The following is a 24,887-nucleotide window of genomic DNA, read 5'->3' on the forward strand; positions in this document are numbered from 1 at the left end:
AGTGTGGCCTGTTCAGGGCGATCAGAGTAATTTCTATCCTGAAACTAGGTTTGAAATGGATTTAGATTATCAGTTTCATCCAAATATGCCTGCTTATAGCCATATTTACCAAAAATAAGTTTGCGAGAAGACATTTCTTTGATAGATTGCTCTGCCGCCTCCTTCAAAGCGGTAGTGAAGGGCTCATATTAACCAGCACAGAATCCAATAGCCTCTCCTGCCAAACTTACATTAGGCAGGATGGGCATGGGTCAAATGAGCAAGCAGTAATGTCAACAGCTCCAAACACTTGATCCACATCATGAGGCGTCAACAACTGAAATTCATCCAATAAATCTGAAGAGGAGGCGCTGGACATTTCTGCTCTAATTCCTGCTACTAAAGTGGAATGCAAGAAAGAATGATTTGAGTTATTTGATCTACAAAGCACTCTGCAAAACTGTTCCCAGCCCACCACTGAAGGTTCTAAAGCCCCATAAAAACACACATTATACTGGAGCAATGCCTTCACCACTCTCCAGCAGACATTTTTGGAACGCGCTCTCAGTGAGGGCAGAGAAAGATCACTGTCATAGCACAAGCCTTCAAACTGGCCCCAATCCATGTTCAGTCAAGACTGGCCATTTATCCAGTACTTACTGATTTTATTTCATAAAATGTATACACCGCTTGATTGTAAAACCAAACAAACAAACCCTCAAAGCAGTTTGCACATTTGTACTCTAAGAGATGACTCTTTGCCCTCACTTCCCTGTATACATGTGGGCTCCGGAAAGAAGAGCCATTGTGTAAACTCCCCAAGTTCACTATTCAAAGAGCTTCAAAACAACAGTTTGCAGGGTTTGCTGAATTATCTCCTGGGGCTAGCGTAAAACCATCCAGATCAATTTGCCTTTGAAAGTCTACTAACACTGAGGAGGTTACAGGGATATATGCTCTAACCTTAGCAAGGTAAGTAATCTGTTCTAAGCAAAGTCGTTAGAGGCTTCCTCATACATGGATTCTCCTATTTTGTCTATTGCAGAACACAACATCCACATGGGGGACACAGCCATGGTTGCTATGAAATCCTGAGCAAGGCTTGCAAAGGTGACCCCAGAGTGACGCTGAAGCCCCCAAAGTCCTCAGTACCACACTTTCAGCTTCAAGTGTGACCATGCAAAATGGATTGCAGAAAGGAGATTGAACCCTTATAGACCACAGCAACCCTCTCCCCTCCACTAACTACCCTACAACTGAAAATATCCAGCTGTCAGCTAGCTACCGGGTCCAAACAGCTCTCCCTTCTCATCCAGCCAGATCCCTATAACATGCACAGGGTCATTATTAAATATAGTTCGTCCAGAAGAATGCTGATGGAATGCGTCGCAAGGATTCCCTTACTGATTGCTTGTCTACGCGGAAGATAAACTGAAATAGCTGCAGCTTGCAATTCACACCTCTGGACCTTTCAGTGTTATATTCATTTCATACCGAGCAATGTAAAAATATAGCACCCCTATTCCAAAATACATGACGCACCAAAATAACACTAGGTGTGAATTACAACAGTGGCAGTTATTTTAGTTCCAGTTTCCATTAAGGTAGATTAAGATACTCACAGCATATGGGCCCTTCTTTTTTAAAAAAATAAAAATAAAATAAATACAGGCAGATTCCCAGCTTTGCATTCTTTTGATTTTCCAGCAGACGATCATACTTGTCCTGGGACAAACTTCAGTATGAAGTTCAGCTGCTATTACCAGCTGAAGCCAACAAGTACTACTATACTCTTCATTCCAAAGATCATTTGTGCAAACTCAGCAGCTCTTAAATACACAAGGCCAGAGAGAGTTTGATTAAGGCGCTGAGCAAGTGGTCCAATTTGGAAAATGAACCACCACCACCCAGATCACTTAACGGCGTTTTCATCTTCCTGCCTTCCAACTACCCCTCAAACCTAAGCATGGCACAAAAATGAGCCACATTATATTAAACAGCCCATGTAAACATACCCGCTTGACTAAACTGTGAACTCAGGGACCTGGGTGTACACTATACCATCTGTCAAGCTTAAACAGAGGGCCACACAATTTTCCGCACCAAACGAAAACTGATTACTGAAGCAGTATGTCCTTTCATAGACATTTCAGAATTGAGAGATAGGCAGACCTAAGCACAAAGGTAAACATTTACTATTAATAGCCCGCAAACCTAGCTTTTGTTAATACAATGGATTACTTATTACCTAGGAAGTGTTTATATTCCAGCTCTTACTATTAAACATGTCATGTAGTAGTTATTTTTGGCTGAATGTCCTTGGGTTTAGCAAAAACGCACCACTTTTGCCCATGAAAACAAAGTGCCCAGGCTGCCATATTTCCCAAAGGTTGGCAGTTATTCCAGGCTCCTTTAACAAGAGCCAACACCTCTTAACACACAGTGTTTCCTTCACTTCAAAATCTGCTAGAGAGTTGCTTTTACCTAGTTCATCCCAGAGCTGCCTATACTTGTCTGTCATTGCAGTTCCCTGTTGCCTCCAGAGTGACAGGCGAGGGTCAGCCATGAACTGTTCCGTTATCAATGTCAACATCCGAGCACCGTTCGAATCTCTCATCTTTAACATCTCTCGAACCTAGGATAGAAAATATCAAAGCAACAGAAACAAAATAATAGGTTAGGTGCCCAAAATAAAACATGCTATCCTCTGAAAATGGAAAAAAGAGGGGAGGGAGAAATTGGAAGCAAATCACAAAGAGTAAAATGGAGAACTAATGAAGATAAATGTCACTGGAAGTATGAGTTTAGTTATGGAACAGCAGATACTGTTGATTTGTAGCAACTGAGAGGAAAAGTTGTAATCCAACTTAGAAGTATGCAATGTACTGGAAAGTAGGCAAATATAAAAGGCAACTTCGAGTGTTGAAAATATAAGGAGCTACTTTCTTATATCTCATACTGAGATAGGGGGAATTGTGTTCTCTTACGGAGTTTTCAATGTGATCATCCTCTAGATTCAAAGTTTTGACTCTCAAATTACACAAAAAGAAGGCCAATGACAGGGAAATGAATTTGTTTTTAACATGATAGCAGCATACCTAACATTACTGGAAATGAACAAAATATGCCAAATGTGGAAGGAATACAATATTCATATACAGTGTCACATCAAATACAGAATTAATACACATGGAAGGGGAATAGATAGATGGTACTAATAAGCTGCACTGATGAATGTGCAGAATACAAAAAACTCCTCACATTAAAGTATGAACATTCATGCTTAAATTCACATACAAACTAATTTTTCTTTGTGCAATTATGCTACCTAGATAGTAATGCATGAGCAAATGTACACAGAATCATAGAATGAGCAAATGTACATAGAATAATAGAATAGCAGAGTTGGAAGGGATCCCAAGAGTCATCTAATCAAACCCCCTGCAATGAAGGAATCTGAATTGAAGCATCAATAACAGATGGCCAGCCAACCTCTGCTTAAAAACCTCCAAGGAAAGAGAGTCTACCACCTCTCATGGGAGTCTATTCCACTGTCAAACAGCTCTTCCTGTCAGAAAGTTCTTCCTGATGTTTAGTCAGAATCTTCTTTCTTGTAACTTGAAGCCATTGGTTTGGGTCCTGGCCTCCAGAGAAGAAGGGGGAAAAAGCTTGCTCCTTCTTACATGTGACAGCCCTTTAGATATTTGAAGATGACTATCATTTCTCCTCTCAGTCTCCTCTTTTCCAGGCTAAACATACCTCAACTGCTCCTAGTTTGGACTGCAATATGTATTTTAATATGAAAAAGTACAGGAAATTAATCCTCATAATACTGGGAGGAAATTTGTGCTTTTTCATGCCATCTCAAAGGTACTATGCATTGGAAGAATCATTCTTTGAGACACATAATCGACACATCTTGTCCTCTTACAGCTTAAGTGCATCAGTGTCCCAAGTTTCCTTATGACATACTGGGAAAAGAACACACTTGTGTGTTGTGTTGTGTTGTGTTGTGTTGTGTTGTGTTGTGTTGTGTTTTATACTCCCTACCCTCTCCTCCCACATTTGTCCTTTGGGTTCTGTATATTTTAACATCCATTTCAAATACTGGGTTGAAGGAGAAATAGGTGTCTTTGCAGGCTTCTGTCAGTCTGTTCAGTGTGAGGCAAGGCACACACTGATCTGGGACAGGTCTGCTGCCTCCACTCTGTCTTGACATTACATTATTCTAACACCAGCAACCTGCAGCTTTAACTGCCTCTGCCCCAGTTCCATGCAAAGAATTGAGCTTAATTTCAGGCTCCTACTTGGCTCTTGACTCCTGACTTCAACATCCCAGTCTGGACTGAGTCAACTATGCCAGCCTTTCAAGCAGATAACAAGTGTTCTAATTTTCTACTGTTAGTTTCTACTTGTGCCACATTTCTAAACCTTAGTGCAGAAAAAAATACGATGTTCCTGTATAAACCTGTTAATAAAAGCATGGAACAGCATGCAAATGTCTGTTAAGATGGCCACCAAAGACTTGTCCCTCCAGCTGTCACACTTAGGCTGTTGGCAACACAGTGACCTGGGGGGGGAGAACTCCCATCTTACTTAGCCCAGCTCAAAACCTTCCCATTACCTGGAGAGTGAGAGCTAGCATGGGTTGGCCTGGACTATCATCTTCAACACCAACTACCTCAAACATCCAGAACAAAAAAAAAAAAAAAAAGCCAGTCTCGTAAATGATTCTGCTTTCATACTAAAACTTCTCACTTGAATGTACTAATTCTTCAGTGCAAGCTCAAAACATGTGGAAAGTCATGAGTCAGGCTTCAAAGCTGCAAGCTTCTAAAAAAATATTTGTGGGGTGCACTGCATGTCTTTCTTTGAGTCCTAAAAACACATCACAGCGACATTTTCCTAGCAACAAAGAGCGTTGGATTTATTTTTGAAAGCCCTTATATTCCCCCTTTAGCAGTTGGGGGCTTTACATATACTGACACCAAAACCACTGGTAGCCTGAAAAACAACTGATTTTAAGTCACATTGACTTGCACTCCTCCACAGGAGACCACTTAGTAGTAATACCAAACAGTGTTCCAATAAGCAAACAGGGACATCATTAAGGAAGAAGCAAGCCAATTGAAAGGGCTTACTTGAAAACAGGCGGTGTGTGGATGGAGCATTCATGACAGCCACAAATATTCCTTCCTACCTACCTTTGCAAAAAGCAAATTGAGTTGCTTCCCTGATCCATGGTATCCACCCTGGGAGAGGAAGAGTTTAACCTGTTCCTGGACTTGCTCTTCATCTAGATGCCAGCAGTTTTCATCATCTATGCTAGCACCAGCTGTTGGATCAGGAGCACCTACAATCACAACAGAAAAATTTTACATATATATACACAGAGAGAGAGAGAGACAGAGACAGAGAGGGAAAGAAAGGAGTGGTATTATTCTTGGTGCATGGGGATCAAGCTGTTCCCATTCAAAATATAGTGAAGTTATGAATGATTTCTTATTATAATCTCTGTTGTGGTTGCAGTCCTGGGTGCTGAATTCTAGCTACTGCCCCTATACAATCAGGCCACTGTACACAGACATAGTGACTTTTAACACACCAAGTGACTGGAGAGGCGTGTTTAAAAGAAAAAGAAAATCAGCCTGCCTGCATACAACCTCAGAACACAGAGCCAATGTTTTAAAAAGGTGAACACATCCAACAGCCTGAAATAGAACAACTGTACAGGGTCACTGCTTGAGTACATGCTTTGCAGGTTCAGCCTCCAGAATCTCAGCTCAAAAGTCTTTCAAGTCTAAGAAAGGGCTATGCCCGAGATCTTAGAGAGCCAGTGGTATGACTCTGTATAAGATCACCACCTTATATTTGTTATGCTTGATATGGATTAACAGCTGGGATACTGGCAAACACTGAATAGCCAGAGAAAACATGCATAGTCTCTTTTCTTAGTTAAAATGGATTTGCAAGTTAAAGGGTCTTTTCACAGCCAGTAATCACCCTCATTAAGCACACACTTGGACAAAGAGCCTTTCATAGTATTGATCTGACATTGGACACACCATTTATATGGATACACCTCTCACCAACATTTTATGTAGCCATATTTATAGTCCCCTTTTCCCCAAGGACCTTCCCCCTTTTCAATCTCAATTTTTTTAGTGCTTTAAAAAACCTTTTGTACTGTTCTTGTTCTTTTCTGGTTTTAAACCTGGATTTATCCTGCTGCTAATTTTATTCTGTTTTTGATTTTACGCTTACATTTTATTGCCTTTTTTAGCATAAATCTATAATACTGTAATCAAAACACTATGCGTTATTCTTCCCCATGTATCCTCACAACCAACCTACAAGAGGCTGAGAATTGCCCAAGGCCACCCAATGAGTGGTATGGCCAAGTGGGGATTTCAACATGGATCCCTCTGGCCTTAGTCCAAACAACACTCTCTACCTCACAGGCCAAAAGCCACATTCAAGTGTAAGCTACTAGTACCAACTTTTTAAAAACAAACAAACAAAAACCTGGATATTTTAAGCACAGTGTTCCAACCATTTGCACAACATATCTGTCGTAATTTGGCAGACAACTGTTGCACTCGCTTCGAAACTCACAGAAGAGCTTCAAAGGCCAGATGTCACCAGAAACACTAAGAGGACCAAACTAGGCTTTCTCCAAATGACGTAGTTAGCACCCATTTCAAACACGGTAACAATTCCTGCTTAAGGTTTTATAGAAAGTGTTCCCAATTAACTGCCTTCAGAATCAAACAAGCACATCTAAAGGCATAAACAAACTTGTTTAAAAATTTTCTCCCCTTTTGTGGCATTGGAAGGGACGCGGGTGGCGCTGTGGGTTAAACCACAGAGCCTAGGACTTGCTGATCAGAAGGTCAGCGGTTCGAATCCCTGCGACGGGGTGAGCTCCCGTTGCTCGGTCCCTGCTCCTGCCAGCCTAGCAGTTCGAAAGCATGTGAAAGTGCAAGTAGATAAATAGGTACCACTCCAGCAGGAAGGTAAACGGTGTTTCCGTGCGCTGCTCTGGTTCTCCAGAAGCGGCTTAGTCATGCTGGCCACATGACCCGGAAGCTGTATGCCAGCTCCCTTGGCCAATAAAGCGAGATGAGCGCCACTACTTCAGACCTGGACCTAATGGTCAGGGGTCCCTTTTCCTTTAATTAACCACCTTCAGAATCAAACAAGCACATCTAAAGGCATAAACAAACTTGTTTAAAAGTTCTCTCCCCTTTTGTGGCATTTTGAGACATTTTTAATGCATGCCATCAGTATATACTTGATGCAACTTGAAAGTTGTCCAAAAAAAAATTCTTTAAGGGAAGCCATGGTAACAAGGCACTATAACACCAGAGACTGATACTACTTTGCAAATAGTTGAAAACAAGTAATTGCTCCAGTACAAGTGTGGATAAACAGCAGCAAAATATGTATGTGACAGCAAGCTGTGCTCTTGCACAGTTGTCATAAAATACTTAGAACTATAGGACTAGATACGGCAATCATCATGTTGGCACAATACCAAAGATATTAAATTGTTGTGCTGGTTTCCTGTACCACATTCTAAGAGGCTCATATTGGCACATGTGGATTCCATACATCTCCCATTGAACACACTCACCTGGCCAGGAACCAAGAAATGCTTAGCTTTGGGCAGGAACCGCATCATGTATCTTCATAATGTTGCCTGAGATTATGCTGCAGTAACTTGCAAGTGTATGGAACCAGTGTGTGGAAGATAGGCAATTTATAAAGATGCCATTGGATTGTTAAGAAATCTTTGTACTGGAAACTGGTTTTTCTAGAAAAAAACATTGTATGTTCACAAGTATTTTGCAAGATGACCTCAGAGGTTCCTCCCAAGTCTATTACTCTATACTGTATTGAAAACGCTAGGCTGAAGGCTCATTCACAAAACTTGTTCTTGGTAAACAAACAAACACTAAGTCTTCAGAGAAATAACACATTTGAAGCGATTTGCACCATATTATAGCTGGGGGGTTAAGGGGAAAATATGATACAATGTCTACTATTTTACATCAAGGATCCAGCTAGGCTAGCATTCTGAGTCAAACCATGGCCAGCCCACATGCCTCCAAGAAGCCAGAGATAGCTGAGATGCTGTCAACATCCTTAAAGGTTTCATCTACATACTTCTCTGATTTTCTCAGCTTTGCCATCTTAGCCTCAAAGGAACAAACAAATATTCCCCAAGAGCTAACAGCTCAGTGCACCAAGCACACACCCATGACTTCTGCCCTGGAGACAGTCAGTCATAATATGTGACATATTATGGAAAACACCAATTATTCCTTCCACACCCTTGCTGATTTTCTAGCTTCTAGACTCGTGTCTTCAAAATGTCATGTGTGTGTTTTTATAAAGCTGAGCACTGTGTTGAGGAGTTGGTTTTCAAGCTCACTGTGGCGACTTGCCTAAAGCCACCTAGTGAGTTAATGAGATTTAACTTCCTAATTCACAATGCATATCATGTATTTAATTTGTTTTTTATTAAATTATTTTTAAACCCAACTCTCAATGTACATTGCCTTCACAAGGCAGTGTACAGAAATAATAGTTAATCAAAGTGTAGCAATGAATCAAAACCAGTTTTATAAAATTTAGTCTTGGGTGCTGTAATACACTGGCTCTAAGATGCCTTCCAGTGAAGTTGTGGTGATTCAACTAGTCCAATTAGGATGCACCATAAGATATATATATGAGATTCAGCCATTAAAACAACAACAACACCTATTTTTTCTTATTATTTTTGCCTACCTTTTGCTAGTCATTTTTTCACAACCATATTCCACAGTTTCAAAGACTATTTCAACTACTGCAACTTACCTATTAAGTATCTTGAACAACACACATTCTCTCAGGCTAAGGCCATCCGAAATGTCTCATTCTGAACTCAAGTTGGTGCTTGAAACTGTTAACTCCTAAGCACCAGCTCAGGCCTCCACCATCACATGCCCTCCAGATGTTTTGCACTACAGTTCCATCAGCTCCATTCAAGACAGGTTGGGAAAGGCTGCACTAATTAATTTGAGGCTGAGGGGTCCAAAACTGTGGTGGTATGACTCTGTGGACATTTCCAGCGCCTAACATTACATGGTTGATACCGGTATCATGAACATGGGCAGCTGGTAACTGCATAACTGAATGGGCATGGTATCCCCTATGGAGTTGTACCTTTCTGGTAACTACAGGGCAGGGGAGGGGAAGAATTGGGTAATCAGAGTTGCAAATACCACACAACATTTTCAGCAAGAAAATAAAGATGTGCTGAGTTTTTCTAGTCAGTATTCTATAAATGTCCCAGGACAAAGTTTATGATAGAACAATTAAAACTGTTGAAAGCATCCTGGTGGCATTCTAAAGATAAACTGTAAGAAAAAAACCTAATGAAAAACATGTGACATTTAAGTCTTCCCAGGGCCAGTTTGACCAGTGTTGTTTTTGTTTTTAAAATACCACAACAAGAGAATTATTTGCCTGATCTACCAATTTGAATGTGGCCAAGCTGTGCTTTAAAATCCAGGTTCACAGGTAGGACTTCATTGTTTCAACCCTTTTCTGCAAAGGAGCTAAGGCGCAGAATCGGAACAGCTCTGGTCAGTGTAGCCATCTTATCAGCTGCATGACTGACATTCATGACTGATGTTCAAATAATTCCAACAGCTGCAACCAAACAAGTTCTGTATACCTCTTTGGGGACAAAGTTCACTAAGAAAATCTACTGCCACAAGTCAACTATTATGTAGTTTTCAGATGAGGGATGGGTATCACAATCAAGACAGTACAGCTCACTGTATTAAAGGCTGAAACAGACTTTTCCTCATACTTTTTACTTCAGTACTGACTAGTTTTTGTCAAGCTTAGTTATAAAAACTAAAAGAATGACACATATGGAAACGGAAGAGGCCCAACGTATCTAGACACAGCACTACAACACATTCAAAACTTGTTTCTTCCATAAAATCTTCAGTACCTCTCTGTAAACACCTCCATAAAGAGACTGAAAGCCATCTCAGGAGTGTATGGCAGTGGGACACGACTTGAAACTGCCTTTCTATGGTAGCAGCTCAGTGCTCCATGGGGCAGGCTATTTGTGTGCACCATGTAAACAACACCGTTTTCTACACGCCCTTTATAGGACATATTCATATATACAAAATAATTAAAATAATTAAAATGAGGGGGATGAGTTGCTGGGTGAGAGGAGTCAGAACTCAAGATGGCTGAAAAGCCAACTTCCCCACCTCGCAGATGCCTGGAACAACATAAACATTTTTCAGAATAAACCCCTTGCCTTGGTAAGTAACACCCAGTTAGCTTCTACAAAATACGCCTCACTTTTCAACCCCAATATGACTCCTTTCCATATATTGCCACTCCAAATTCCTTTGGCACCACTGCTACTGCACCCCAAAGGATCCTTCCTTCCCACAGATGACAATTCTCCACCATATAAACCCTACTGTAACATAACCCTTAAAAATATGCCAAAACAGCTGTCTCATTCATTCCTGGTACCTTAAACAAGTGTTGTCATTCAACATCCATTGCACACCACCAACCACTCTACACCCTTCCCTCTTGGGTGTAAAAAGCAAGTGATACACAAGGCTCATGTTCAAATCCCTACGCTGCCTTATGCATCACATACTCCTTGACACACGAGCTGCTAATTTATAGGGAACAATGGGAGATACTGGTGCTGAACAACCCTGTGCTATCCATTGCTGAGTTATATTTTCTTCTATGTATATTAGCTCTAGCTCCAAGTAAAACTGAGTGACGCAAAAGGTCCTGTGATCCCCACACTGAGGACTCCAGGCGCCTATATTTTGGACAGTCCTGGTACAAAAAAACTTCTAAGGTGTGTTTACACAGTCATCATTGTGAACTTATTTCATTGTTATGTTGCTTATTAATAAGACATTCCTAAGATGAAGATGCAGATTTAGGCAAAAACCCTGTGTCTTCTCAGCCTCACGTGTGTCATGTTGTGGATCCTGGTATCCCTGAAAATTGTTCAACGTCTAACATTTAGCTGCCAAACATTCTGTTTCTTTACCCAGGTATTTGAACAGATTTTACTGATTTAATTGTGAAAGTTTTCACCTGCTTTAAAGTTTCATTTACTGTCTTAATTGAGGAGGGTGGGGTTTTTTTGTATTTGTTCCATGCTATACACTGCCTGAAATCTGGTATATCAATGTTTCCAAATAAAATCCTTCCTGTGTTATTTATGTGACTAACTACCATTGTTAGTTTTTGACACTATAGTTGCTCAAGAACTATCATAGGATGCCTATAAAACCATATGAAGTTGCAATCACCTGCAACCTTTGGAACATGGTTGGGTCAAGTATTGCTCTCCATCCAGGCATGTCACAGTATGGCATTAGACACTACTGAAGTTTTCAGAGTACTGCTTCCCCACACAATATGTACTTAAGCAGCTACAGAAGCCACCCTTTGTTTTGTCCTGTTCCTGACAATTCCATATCTGCTTGGACCTCAAGCAACTGAACGTATTGTATTCTCTCCCAGTATTAGCTGGGCCTATTATGATCATCCTTCCGCAAAGTATGTGTCACGTTTCTTACTAGCTGTTTTCAGTCAAGTCTTTCACTGCATTGCCTAAAGTAGTCCAAGGTGAAATGTGTATTTTATTGCTGTAACTGCACTTGCAGGTGAATCCATAAAGTCCAGTATATCACCACAGATAGAAGAATATCAGTAAGCCTGTACGCTGTACAGGAAGCTAACTCACCATGAACTTGATTGATCTCTGAATTCTGAGAAAGGATTTCATCTGCTAATTTCTGAGCAGTTGGCAAAACTTCTGTATGGTGCACTGTGATCAAATACTGTACAAACTTTTGTAGTTGGTCTCTGTTCATTTGAAAGAGAGTCTCTGAAATGGGAAGATGCAGTTTGACCTGATCTGGCTTGCGAATCCGGTACAAAGAAAGTGCCACGACGTGGGCACAGTAAAATATGTCTTTGTTTCCACAGCTACAGGTCACTGAGGTAATCTTGCAACGATCAAAGCTGATAGCTACATTGCAAACAGTTTCTGGCTCCGATTGCATTGCAGGCTCCGTCACTGTGCCACTCAGGTGGAAACCTGTTCATTGAAGAAACAAAAGAATAAAAAAGGACAATTCAGTCAAGTGTCTATGATTGCTATTTTAAGTGAGAAAAGTACTGTAGTTCATCAACAAGTATAGAGACAGTCTTAGACAGCAACTGTGGTCTTCGGCAGCAGCCACTAAAAGTCACCCAAAGGAACAGTGTGCATATAAATAGCTTCGTACACACAAAGTGGTCATTGTGGTAGAAAATGACTACAGAAAAAAACAGGAAACAGACTGAACAGGCCAGTGCGCTAAGCCTCCATTACTTTAGAACTCTCATGGCAGTACATTTTCCAGCTCCACAGACAGCAAACACTAGTTAGAACCTTCCATCAGTGGAATCTGGCAAGACTTAACTGGTTTAAGTAAGAAGAAGAAAAAGAGTTCACATGAATGTCAAAACAATATTCAGTGGTTCTGTAGGGGTTACTCAGTTAATTCTATACTGTTCATCTGTATTTGTTTCACAGCCTGATAATGAGAATACACCTTCACAGGAAGAAATAACCATTTCTAGATCACTGATGAGTTTACCCATGTGTGCAGACCTAGAAATACCACGAACACTTAATCTTAGTTATGCAGTGCTCTTAAGTGAAGAATGCACATGAGTGAAATGGCCATTATGCATATACATATTTTTCCCTTGTGTAAATGTGTATGCAGCCAAAAGAGGTAGGGTGCAGTTAGCAGAACATTCTTTTGCCGTAACATTTACTCCTAATAGGCCTACACAAACTTTAACATGGGCCTTCAAGTACCACATACGCCTACTGCAACTTCAGCACAGACTTTGGAGGAGGAGAAGAAAAGCCAAGCTACACCATCATAACCATGGCAAAACACTTTTGTGAGCATGTATATGTCACTGAGGAAAGTTGCATGACATAATGCTCCCCTATGCAGAAGAGGATCCCTTGCACTCAGAAAACTTGCATGCGAGGTAGGAAAGCGTATCCTACCGTTCTGTGCTGTGCTAAATTTATCATATAGACTTAGTTGTGGGGGAAGCATTTAAATATGTGATACCTTGCCTGCAATGCAAAGTAATACAATCCAGGAAAGGATCTACAGTGCACTTTTACTGCACATTTAATCCACTTTTGAAATGTCCTCTGTCCACAAAGGTCGACTGTAGATTTGTCCTAGCCTGTAGTTATGTATTAAAAACTATTTCAAATAAAACCAGTCACAGTACCAACACGACTCTTGTACCAACGATTAGATAAGTAGTATCAAAGATTAAATAAAGGGTATCAATTTTGCATGTCCAAAGCATTGTGAAACAAAAGATTGATGTGAGTAACTTCAGGTGTGTCTTGTTAGCAAATGAATGTTAATGAAGTGAAAGGCAAGACAAACCAAAACGGAAAGGGAAGAGAAATAAAGCACTGAGCTATGATTCATGAATTCCTTTTGGAGTGACACAGGTTCTCTACCTGCCCATAGGAATCCAATCCATTTCCCACATAATTTTCAATTAGTAATCTCTTCCTGACCATAAAAGACATTCAATTAATTTTATTTATTCATAAAATGTATATACTGCTTGAATGTATTTTTTAAAAAAACCCTCAAATTGATTTACAAATAAGATAAAACAGTCTCACTTAAAAAGATGTTATGAAAAAGTAGAGCTGAGTGTCATCAGCATACTGATGGCACCTCATCGCAAAACACCTGATGACCACTCCCAGCGGCTTCATGGAGGTATTAAATGTGGCACCTCATAACGTAGCCACCAGGGGGGCAAAAACACTCCCCCAATGCTACTGCCTCTGAAGGGAGAATCAGAACCACTGTAATACAGTGCCCCCAATTCCTACTCCCCAGAAATGGTCCAGGAGGATACCATGGTCAATGGTATGAAAAGTCAATGAGAGACTGTCTTCATAGGGAAAAAACTAGAAGCCTTACCCAGCAATAATGTTTAGGCAATAAACTCCCCCCCCCCATTGGAATGTACTCACTATTTTTAAAAAAGCTTCTACAGCAATGCAAAGTTTTGATATCAACTCAGTGGCTTGGTAGAACATGAGACTCTTAATCTCAGGGTTGTGGATTCAAGCCCCATGTTGGGCAAAAGATTCCTGCATTGCAGGCATTTGGACTAGATGACCCTAGTGGTCCCTTCCAGTTCTGATTCTATGATCTTGAGTTTCCCCTCCACAAAAGGAGGGGCTCCGTCTGTTCACAGAAGGGTCTTTGATCCAGCAGAGACTCTTAATGGTGGAGGTGATTTGTGCTGATTAACTCTTTCCCCTGCAGCATTCCACAGCCCTCCCATCTGGAGATTTTCAGGGAGGGAAGAGGAGGGGCAAGGAGAAATCAGTGGCCTTTTCTATAAGTGGAAGCATCCCACAACTCCTCCTCTCTAACTATGAGGATGTTGCATTGCTCTATTTGAATTATGGTGCTGGAGGGGACTCTTGTGAGTCCCACGGACTGCAAGAAGATCAAACCTCTCCATTCTGAAGGAAATCAGCCCTGAGTGCTCACTGGAAGGACAGATCCTGAAGCTGAGGCTCCAATACTTTGGCCACCTCATGAGAAGAGAAGACTCCCTGGAAAAGACCCTGATGTTGGGAAAGATGGAGGGCACAAGGAAAAGGGGATGACAGAGGACAAGATGGTTGGACAGTGTTCTCAAAGCTACCAGCAGGAGTTTGACCAAACTGCGGGAGGCAGTGGAAGACAGGAGTGCCTGGTGTGCTCTGGTCCATGGGGTCACAAAGAGTCAGGCACGACTAAATGATTAAACAACAACAATACAGTACTGAAACACAGGTACAGGGTTCATACAAACCCAAAGAACACCTGTGGCCTCTCTTGATTAGAGTATGGCTTGTAGCAACTACGAAGCAGCTCTAGTACTGAAATGATTAAGCAAGAGAAGAAGGAACACAAACACATTTAGCCAACTTGAGACTTGCTATACATGCTGTTAGCAATTTTCATATGGAGGTTTTTCTCTCTTCTGGATGTTATCCTTCTTTCTTCGGTATAATTTTACTTTTTACTGTAACCTCGTATAGTTTCCAGTCAAGACAGCAATAAAAGGCCACAGAAAACCGCAGCAGCGAACACTTCCAAGATGAGGAGCAGGGATGGTCACACGACACCAACCTCAAAATTCCAGCTGTCTGGAAAGACCAAGGCTCCCAGTCAAGTGCCTAACATTGTGGTCAGGCAACCCTGAACTAGGCTCTCTCTGAAGGGGCACAAGGGCTGACTGACACCCCACAAACTAGGAACAAGCATGACAATGGCTAGACATCCAGTCACAGAGGAAACAAGTGATAATGTCCAAGGTTAAAGTAAGATTTGTTTGAGACAGAACTTCCTGTTCTCATTATCACCAGCTGCATCTTTAACCAAGTTCAGAATACAAAGCCAAGTGATAAAGTTTTTGACAGAACTCCATAACATTTTGCTAGTCCCCTGTTATTCTCAACTTCCACCTAATCAGTTTTCATGTCAAGTAGCTGCTATATTCCACAAACCTAGCCATCAGCTGAAAAAGCCAGTACAGTAGTACCTCTGGTTATGAACTTAATTCGTTCCGGAGGTCCGTTCTTAACCTGAAACCATTCTTAACCTGAGGTACCACTTTAGCTAATGGGGCTTCCCACTGCCTCCACGCCACCAGCACACGATTTCTGTTCTCATCCTGAGGTAAAATTCTTAACCCGAGATACTACTTCCAGGTTAGCTGAGTGTGTAACCCGAAGTGTTTGTAACCCGAGGTGTTTGTAACCTGAGGTACCACTGTAGTATGCACAGCAAGAATTCAGCTCATCTCCCTTCAATGTTAAACCTGTGCTGGATGACTAAACATTGGTCAGAACATTGGGTCCTTCCAGCTCAGTATTGTCTACACCGCCTGACAGGGGAAATACCGTACTCAGTCCCACCAGGAGATGCAGAGGATTCAACAAGGGACCTTCTGCATGCAAAGCAGATGCTCTACCACTGAGCTACAGCCCTTCCCCATAAGGATCTGTAGATCTCAAGACACAAATATGCACAGCTCAGTGCAATTCCATGATGCTTTAACTGAGATTTCTGCATTGCAGGGTGTTGGACTAGATGATCCTCAGGGTCCCTTCCATCTCTACAATTCTATGATTCTATAAATGAGGACATCACACTAAATCCAATGTTCTCTAACTGCCTTGCCACATCACTACGCACACTGAGCTCCTCAGAGGGGTGTGTTGTTTCCAATAGGCAAAACTAAAAACTTTACTGGCAGGAACTTGCCAAACCAAGTCACCGAGTTCTCAGCTGCCACACATAAACCACCCATAATATCAGTTTAGAGACAAAAAGACAGACAAGTATGATGTAGAGAGAAATGTTCAGCCACCTCACTAAGTCAATACATGTTAAAACAAACCTAAAATAACCCATTCTTTTTACCCTTCCATTCACTTTTAAAACTTATATCTTTTGTTTCTATTCTCAAAGATTGCTTCCTGTTCAATATTTTTCAGCTACGGTAAAGCAATGTTAAATATTTGTCTCCATGCAGAGGAATTAATGTTTGTTCCAAAATAATATTACTCTCCCTACAGCACCTTGGCCTTTACTTTACTCCAATCAAAGCCTACACACAGAAAGTGAAGGGCAACACTAGTGACTTCTGAAGAACTATATTCATGTAACGAATTTCATAAGGAGCATTATGTCATGTGAGCTTCTACCTGCAGCCTTGCATCATAGAGCCCAGACATAGGTTTGCCACCTCAGTGAGAATGAGGCCACAGTCCAACAAAGATTTGTAGGTTTAGGTTACTACAATACTTTATCTTGTCTTTCCTGTTTATGTAGTAGAAAGCTGTCTTTTCTGATAAGACAAGAGCCTCAAAACACTTCCTCTGTTTTCTTCTTCCAGAATCACCATTTGGTTGCAAAATCACAACAGATGCTGTAACAACTACTTTACCCTCTAAGAAGGGGAGTGGGGAGAGTGTTGAAATGCTTATATTTGAGTCTACAAATTTCATGCTATTATTACATAATTTAGGTTTTAAGCATGGTTAGCGGGTCAGGTATCTAGTTATTCACAAACTATTTTCACAAAAAGAAGGGGAGAGGTATCTCTGCTCATATACCTCTTGGAAATTTGAGGTCTCCTCAACAGATGGGCATTCATGTGACAGTGATTGGACAGCAGCCTGCAGTTGTCACTGGAGGAGGAGAGAGAAAACTGGTCCATTCTCCAATGCAAATTCCTCAGCAGATCTCCTCACAACCCCCCTCCCTCCATTATTCAGAAACCAATGCCTGCCTGTTCCTCTTATTGCAACATGAACAAATGTCTGCCTGTCCATTTGTAGCAATAAATGAAATTTAACACAAAGTAACAGATGAGCAATCCTCTTTATAAATTAACCCTCCCTTACCCACCCACCCCCAAAGTATCCTTGGATTTGCTTCCATTAAAAGCACATCTAAGCACATCCTGCTGACTTTGGTTGCCAGAACACTCCCCCAACTCCTCTTCTCCCTCCAGTCTCTTGTGGACTATAGAGCATAAATTAGCTATTCATTACATGTGAAGGAGTCACAGATAGAGCTGCACCCTGCTGAGGAAGACTGCTATTTTACATGTCAATTTCCCAACGAAAGCATCTGCTTCTTTCCTAATATGTATATTTAAAGCTGCCGCACAACGTGCAGATTATATGCTGTTCGTTGCCTACTTGTTTGGATATCATGAACTCCTAAGTAACATTACTCAAAATTATTCCCTTTGAGGCCTCCATTTCTAAGCCTTGTTTGTAACATACCCTTTATGTCCCCAAACTTGTGTCCTTTAAAGGTTGTAGTCAAAATAATTTGGATGCGGGACAATTTTTGGCTCACAACTGCTTATGCACTAATACAGTGGTACCTTGGTTTATGACCATAATCCGTTCCAGAGGTCCGTTCGTAAACCAAAACAGGTCGTAACCCAAGGCCAATAGGGCCTCCAATTCGCCAATAGGGCCTCCAAAAAAAAAGGGGGGGGTTGTAATCCAAAAAATTTGTTCATAATCCAAAAAACAAAACAAAAAACCCCCGGGTCATAATCCAAAAAAAAGTTCGCAAACCAGGACGCGCACTTCCGTGTTTGAATTGCTTGTAATCCAAAATGGTCGTAAACTAGGCTATTCGCAAATCAAGGTACCACTGTATTAGTATCTTGTGCATTTTTTTTTTAAAAAAAATCACCTTATAGAACCAGCCATTACTCATTTCAAATGCATGACAAACACAGAACTTTTCCACAACGACCATATGAAAATCCTGGTACAAAAGCATAAGGCGATGTAACAAACCAATCGCCCAACCGCAAGGCAAAAGAACTCTGTAACCACCAAGTGAACCGAAGCACCAATGCTTTTACAGAGAGAGAGAGAGAGAGAGAGAGAGGAGGAGACTAAAACCTGGAGAACAAATTTTTGTATTATTGGTTTCATTCCCGCCTGCATCATGCCGGTAGGAAACTGAAGCAGGATTAAACCCCAGAAATGATTGGTAAATTACCCCATGCAAAGCAGCTGAGGGAGTGGGGAAAGAGTGATGCGTAGAACTGCCAGGGGGAAATGTGCTCAGTCTATTACAAACACATCTTTACAGCTCGGAAAGGCTGAAGCGCAGATACCCGCCCACTTCTCTACTTCATCAGCCTCTCCCAATGCACCTTTCTCTGGAGATGGGGAGGGCATGTAATGACCAATTCAGCCCTCAGCTATATACCACAACTGTTTTGAGTAGGCAAAGAGCTGGCAAGGAATTTCCAGATAAGGCATGTTCAGGTGTTATTAAATGACAGATACAATTCTCAGCCCACAAACTGGAATAACTAGTTCACCAGTTGTACCAGTGCTTTATGCTGGTGAAACTAGTAAGGCTGCCTGCCTCCTTCAAAAGGACAACATGAAAGTCTGTTCATTAAGCCAGAACGATTTAAAATACAGCCCTAACAGTTGCTTACTCTATACATGCGCGCGCACGCACACACACACAACTACGCCTGGAGTAATTATCTTGATTTTGAGCAAAATCACATCTGTTTGTGTGCAAGTAAATACAGCCCGACAGCAATTTGGTTCATCTATCAGAAAGAATCAACTGCAAGCTTAATAAGCATTATTTGCATTCTGTACAATGGTGTATTTGTTCTTTCAAGCTATTACAGTGATAATTTGAACGCATGTACTGTGTACTAAATTTAAGGTGCTCAAAGCCATAAAGCACAATGTATTCCAATTGGATCATTCTAAGCCCAGATCATTTAATGTCAAACATTACTGCATCTAGTTACGGAGCTGTTTACCAAAGCAGCAGCTACGCTGACTTTTCTGCAGCAGCTATACCCAACATTTTAAATGGCTTCATTTCATTCAGCTAATGCTCCTCAAGAGGGGGAAAAACAGTGTTTAAGTAGTCTGAAGAGTTTTCAGTTTATATTGAATTGGGGGGGGCATAAAATGTTACACTTGTGCTCAGCAGAATTACACTTACATGAGAAAGGAGAGGTGATTTTTCACTGATTTTGCTGGAGGGCCCATACCCCTCAAAAAGTTGCTGCAGAGGACTACAGGGGATGGGGGAGGGAATCACTAAAAATAAATCTCTCCTATTCCTCCAACAGAAACTTCTGATAGTTCACTGTTGTCCGTACATGGAATCCCAACTCTAGATCCAACAAAATACATTGCAACTCCTGCACTGCAGGAAATTAGAGTAGATGACGCTATGGGTCCCTCCCTCCTAGCTCTAAAATTCTACTATTCTATGTTTGTGATTTTGCAAATACTGTTTAAATCTTTGAGAATAGGTATTATGAGGCTGCATGTTTGGTATGGATCAGAGACTGTATAAAACTGGAAAAGGAAGAAGCATTGGACTTAGAAGGCCACGATAACATACAACAGCGGCAAGAGTCTTGATAGCACAAGGATGGAAGAATGAGGAAAGAACAGTGGCAAGAGAATAACATGTGTTGAGAAATCAGAGAGAAGAGCTGAGGGAAGTCTCAGGGGGAGGGGGGATTCAATGGAGAGGTGGGGGGAAATGGGGGAAATAATGAATATGATATGTTTTGATATTTTGTTATGCTGAAATTGTTAATTATTTTTTTTAAAGAAATTTTTGAGAATAGAAATAGGTATCAAGGCATACAACATCCACACAGTTTTAACGAAAACTAATTACCAAGGGATAGATCAAACATAATGGTTGGTGCAAGAAGTAGGAGAGCTGGCGTGCTTGCACAGGCGATTTTCATTGTGCAAGTGATAGTGCAAGCAGAAGTATACAAAAGGTTAACACTGTGTACACTTCCACTGGCCCAAGCCATCCACTGGATTTGGGATTCCTGCAAGCAGATTGGCTCTTGTGTCAGTGGGCTGCCACAATTGGAACTAACTCCTAAATTCTACTTTATTCCCAAGCTTCCTAATATGCTATCCTGGTACTGGATCAAAATAAGATAAAAGGGAATCTGTTACCATTCCTAGTAAACCATGCACCTTAAGAGTAAGCAAAACAAATATTAAAAATTGCATTGCTAAAGGGCTTTTTCCATTTTGACTGCAATCATAGTCAATCCCCTGTGGTATCTTTGACAATTTTAATAAGGTTCAATTTAGTCAATTTGAATATTGAGTTCATAGAAACTACAGTATCAAAATAGTTAAGGGGCATCCCGTTTTACTCTTTTCCTCCAACTAATGTAGATGATTACTATCTATGCAGATATCTAAAACATATGCAATTGATAGAATTGCATCAATTCTAGAAAGGTGCACTAGATGCAATAAATAAAATTGTGAGTGCTTGAATTTATAATTGTGGGTAATTGAGTCCTTACAGGAGCTTGTATTTGGACTCCCTGTCAAAGATAAAGCAACTATACCAATTCTACACAAAATCAGGAAAACCAGTTTCATGGTGAATTCTAGAAAACTGTACATGAAAAAATTAGCTTCATCTTGTGTGATCCTTATTGTTCCTTCATTTTTTAATTTTTTTTAAAAAACCTTGCAATTAAAAGAAACCAAGAGGTCACACAGCAGCTATCTATACATTCTTTGAAATGGCACACTGATCTCCATGTGCTAGCTGGCATACAGAGGAAATTACACCGAAGAAATATGCTATTATTTTGAAGAACACTTGCTTATATTATCTAAAGCCCATTCTATAGGGTCACATCCAACATCACTTTTTCATTCACACTGCCCGTAAGTGCAAGCCTTTAATGTGGAAATAGCTTGACGCAAAATAGCTTGACGCAAAATGATTCAAACAAGGCTAGAAAGTTGGGTTAAAAATAAAACGTCAGTTTTAAATGCATGGGCAACCAAGCATCCTGGCTTGTTCCAGCCCTCCTTCCAGGAACTAAGAGGCTGGCTACACAGACAGTATGTCAAATGGTAAAACTATTCCTGGACTGTATCAGCTCAGATTGTTGATAGTTATGTGACTGAATGCTCTCCTCCCTCCTCTCCAAACCCCCAAAGATTTATGAACACAGTACACTTGTATTAAGAAAAAGTGTTCTGTTGCAGCATCTACCCTCCAAGGAACAGGAATTTTTTTTTTTTCTGCGCATAGCATGGGATACCGCCACCATTATCTCCAGGTCAACTTAGTAAAAACATAAATAAATCCTAGCCAGTTTTAACCCTGTGTTCTCCTGTCTGGCTGTGCATATTCTATTTGAGTAATCATTCCTTCATTGTCTCATTTCATATACAGCAGTACCTCAGGTTACAGACGCCTCAGGTTACAGACACTTCAGGTTACAGACTCCAGTAACCCAGAAACAGTACCTCAGGTTAAGAACTTTACCTCAGGATGAGAACAGAAATTGAGTGGTGGTGGCGCAGCGGCGGCGGGAGGCCCCATTAGCTAAAGTGGTACCTCAGGTTAAGAACAGTTTCAGGTTAATAACAGACCTCCAGAACGAATTAAGTTCTTAACCCGAGGTACCACTGTACTTAAAAAAGACTAAATGATATTAAAGAAAGAAGCTACCCTATATCAAATCAGACCATTGGTTCACTTAGCTCAGTACTGTCTACACTGACCGACAGCAGTTTTCCAACATTTCAGAAGAAAGTCATTTGAAGCCTACCTGAAGATGCCTAGGATTGAGCCAAAGACCTTCCTCAGGCAAAGTAATTGCTCTACTAGTTTATATGGCCCTCCTACTATTGCGCTGGTATGGTCCTTCCAGCATAGCCCTTTGGGTTCTGTCCAATACACCACCACCAGAAATAAAAGATTTTTTTAAAAAAAAAAACCTTTCTCTTGAGGCACCTAAAAATTATAATTTTATTTTGATGCTCAGCATTAATCAGATGCTCGTGTTAACAAGAATGAACACGTTTCCCACCCCATGCAAGCCCTTCTTGCTTCCTTGATCAATTCTTTGGTCACGTATAAGTATTTTGCTACTGGGTTTTGGTACTTGGCTGTGCTCTTGAAGATGTTGCTATCCTTTAAGTGTTTTACAGGGAAGGGGGGGAAATCAATATTGCCTTGAGGCAGCACATCAACACATCCTTTTAAGAGATGCTTGTGCTATGATAAAAGAAAGGAAGTTGTTCAGGTTCTACGTAGACCTCAGACATATACCTTATTTTACCACCAACCTGGCAAAACTGATCCCGCAGATTCTTTTATCAGGAGAAACTCACTTATCACTTGCCCCTGTGTGTCAGTATGAGCACCCTGAGCGTTCTGTGGCAAAGCTTACTTCCTGGACACAATGGCCATAAACAAAGTGAGTTGTTGGTGTAACTCAAGTCCTGAAAATAAATCATTTTGCCCTGCCTTAAACGCAGTTTTGAAAAGGCTTGTTTTGTTATCCATTTAAAAGATAACTGCACATAAAAACGCCAGCTTGGGTGGACATGGACTGATGCACTATTCAAGTCTTTAGTACTTCTAAAGTTGGACTCTATGGCTCAATTTGTTCAGTTTGTCCAGATTTCATCACCATCCAACCAATGATGCATATACAGTCAACATTTCTTTTCCCAAACTCCAAGCACTGCACCAGCCAAAGTTTCATTTAATGTTGTTGAGAAGGGGGAGGCAACATTGCCTTGAAAATCTCCCAGAGAAGCAGGCTGTTGTATTAGAACAAACAGCAGCTTGTTTCTATCGCTCCTTTGTTTGACAAGTTTGAGCTGGCTAGAAAGGTCATTTATGCCTCAAAGCATCAAATTAACATTTGGAGGACATGAATTTTAAAAATGGCTATTTGGTTCTGCTTTCTGAATTCCTAATCTTTTTTAAAAAAAAATTAAATAAATAAATCTGACTTAGCCAAGAACCAAAAGGAAAATAGTCTTTCCTCAAGCAAACTAAGCATTGATTTTATGTCCATGTCAGCAGAAGCCAACTATATCTTAATTAAACCTCATTTTTAAACAGGTTTTAAGCCAGTTGGCTGAAGTGATGTCAACCCCATGGAACAGTGTAGAAGGAAAATCACTGTTTCATCGCCACTGAAGAACTCTTCAATAGTTCATACACAACATTAATAAAGGTTTCCTGACCCTTTGAAGCAAGTCCCACACCAGATTCTGTGTGGAATCCCTGCAAAGCCTAAACTTTTAAGCAATTTAGTTGAAGAGCTACCCAATACTGCCCCTACCACCTGCAGAATTTCTGCAAAGCCTTCTAAAGACAACTTTCACAGACCCAGGATCCACCCGACCTACAACAGAACCGACTCAATTCACACAACAGATTTCCATTCTCCTGTGTTTGCTCTGGCTTCCGGTCTTTTCTTAAAAACACAAATTAACAAGGATGGCAGCCACTGACACAACCAATTTTAGATCAGGATGTGACCCTTTGGTTCAGGGTCAAAATTTGCCAGCTGAAGACCAGGGCTTCAGGTAAAGGGATTGTAATTATACTAGTAAGGTCCTCAAATTCAGAGCTGGCAAACTTAACATTACTTTAAAAATACCAACTTTTTCTACTACAGGATTCCCCCCATAATCACTTATTTAAACTTTCCATCCAAGCTAAATGTCCCCTCCCCAATTTAAGTACAGTGGTACCTCGGGTTAAGTACATAATTCGTTCCAGAGGTCCGTTCTTAACCTGAAATTGTTCTTAACCTGAAGCACCACTTTAGCTAATGGGACCTCCTGCTGCTGCCACGCTGCCGGAGCACAATTTCTGTTCTCATCCTGAAGCAAAGTTCTTAACCTGAAGCACTATTTCTGGGTTAGCAGAGTCTGTAACCTGAAGCGTATGTAACCCAAGGTACCACTGTACTTCACACCAAACATACAGCACTGCTTGATACCTGCCAGACACACACAGCACCTTTTGCAACAAACTAGTGTGGCAACACCCAAGTTCACAATTCCTCTTAAAAAGCTCCAGGATGAGCATACCACAGTGATATAGACAATGAACATGTACCAATTCTCATTTGAGAAGCTTCTGGCTTAATTAGTAATGTGTACAGAACTGTCTGTGCAGGCAAAGAACACCCTGCACAGGCATTTGCAATTCAGTACATTTCTTTCGATTTCCAAAACCAACAAGTATTTGCATTTGCTAGAAAAGAAAATGGTGCCTTCAGTATACCCATCTCCACTTGCTACTGGGAAAGACACAGCAAGCCCAACTATTTAATCTGGTGTATAAATCTGTTGGGGTGTGGGTGATGCTGTGGGTCAAGCCTAGGACTTGCCGATCAGAAGGTCAGAG

The 24,887-nt window shown here is 40.9% G+C and overlaps 1 protein-coding gene across 2 annotated transcripts in view; it reads right to left on the minus strand.

The window, feature by feature from the left end:
- Nucleotides 1-24,887, minus strand: part of ZSWIM6 (zinc finger SWIM-type containing 6) — a 94,129-nt gene that overhangs the window by 38,318 nt on the left and 30,924 nt on the right. For both annotated transcript variants that reach the window (XM_081929572.1, XM_081929571.1), the window contains exons 2-4: nt 11,780-12,136; nt 5,184-5,332; nt 2,464-2,614 (exon numbers count right to left, since the gene is read on the minus strand). In XM_081929572.1, coding sequence (XP_081785698.1) covers nt 2,464-2,614; nt 5,184-5,332; nt 11,780-12,136 — 657 coding nt within the window. The remainder of the gene's footprint in view (nt 1-2,463; nt 2,615-5,183; nt 5,333-11,779; nt 12,137-24,887) is intronic.

This window comes from Podarcis melisellensis (assembly GCF_964234715.1).
Source record: "Podarcis melisellensis genome assembly, chromosome: 11".
Lineage (NCBI taxonomy): Eukaryota > Metazoa > Chordata > Lepidosauria > Squamata > Lacertidae > Podarcis > Podarcis melisellensis.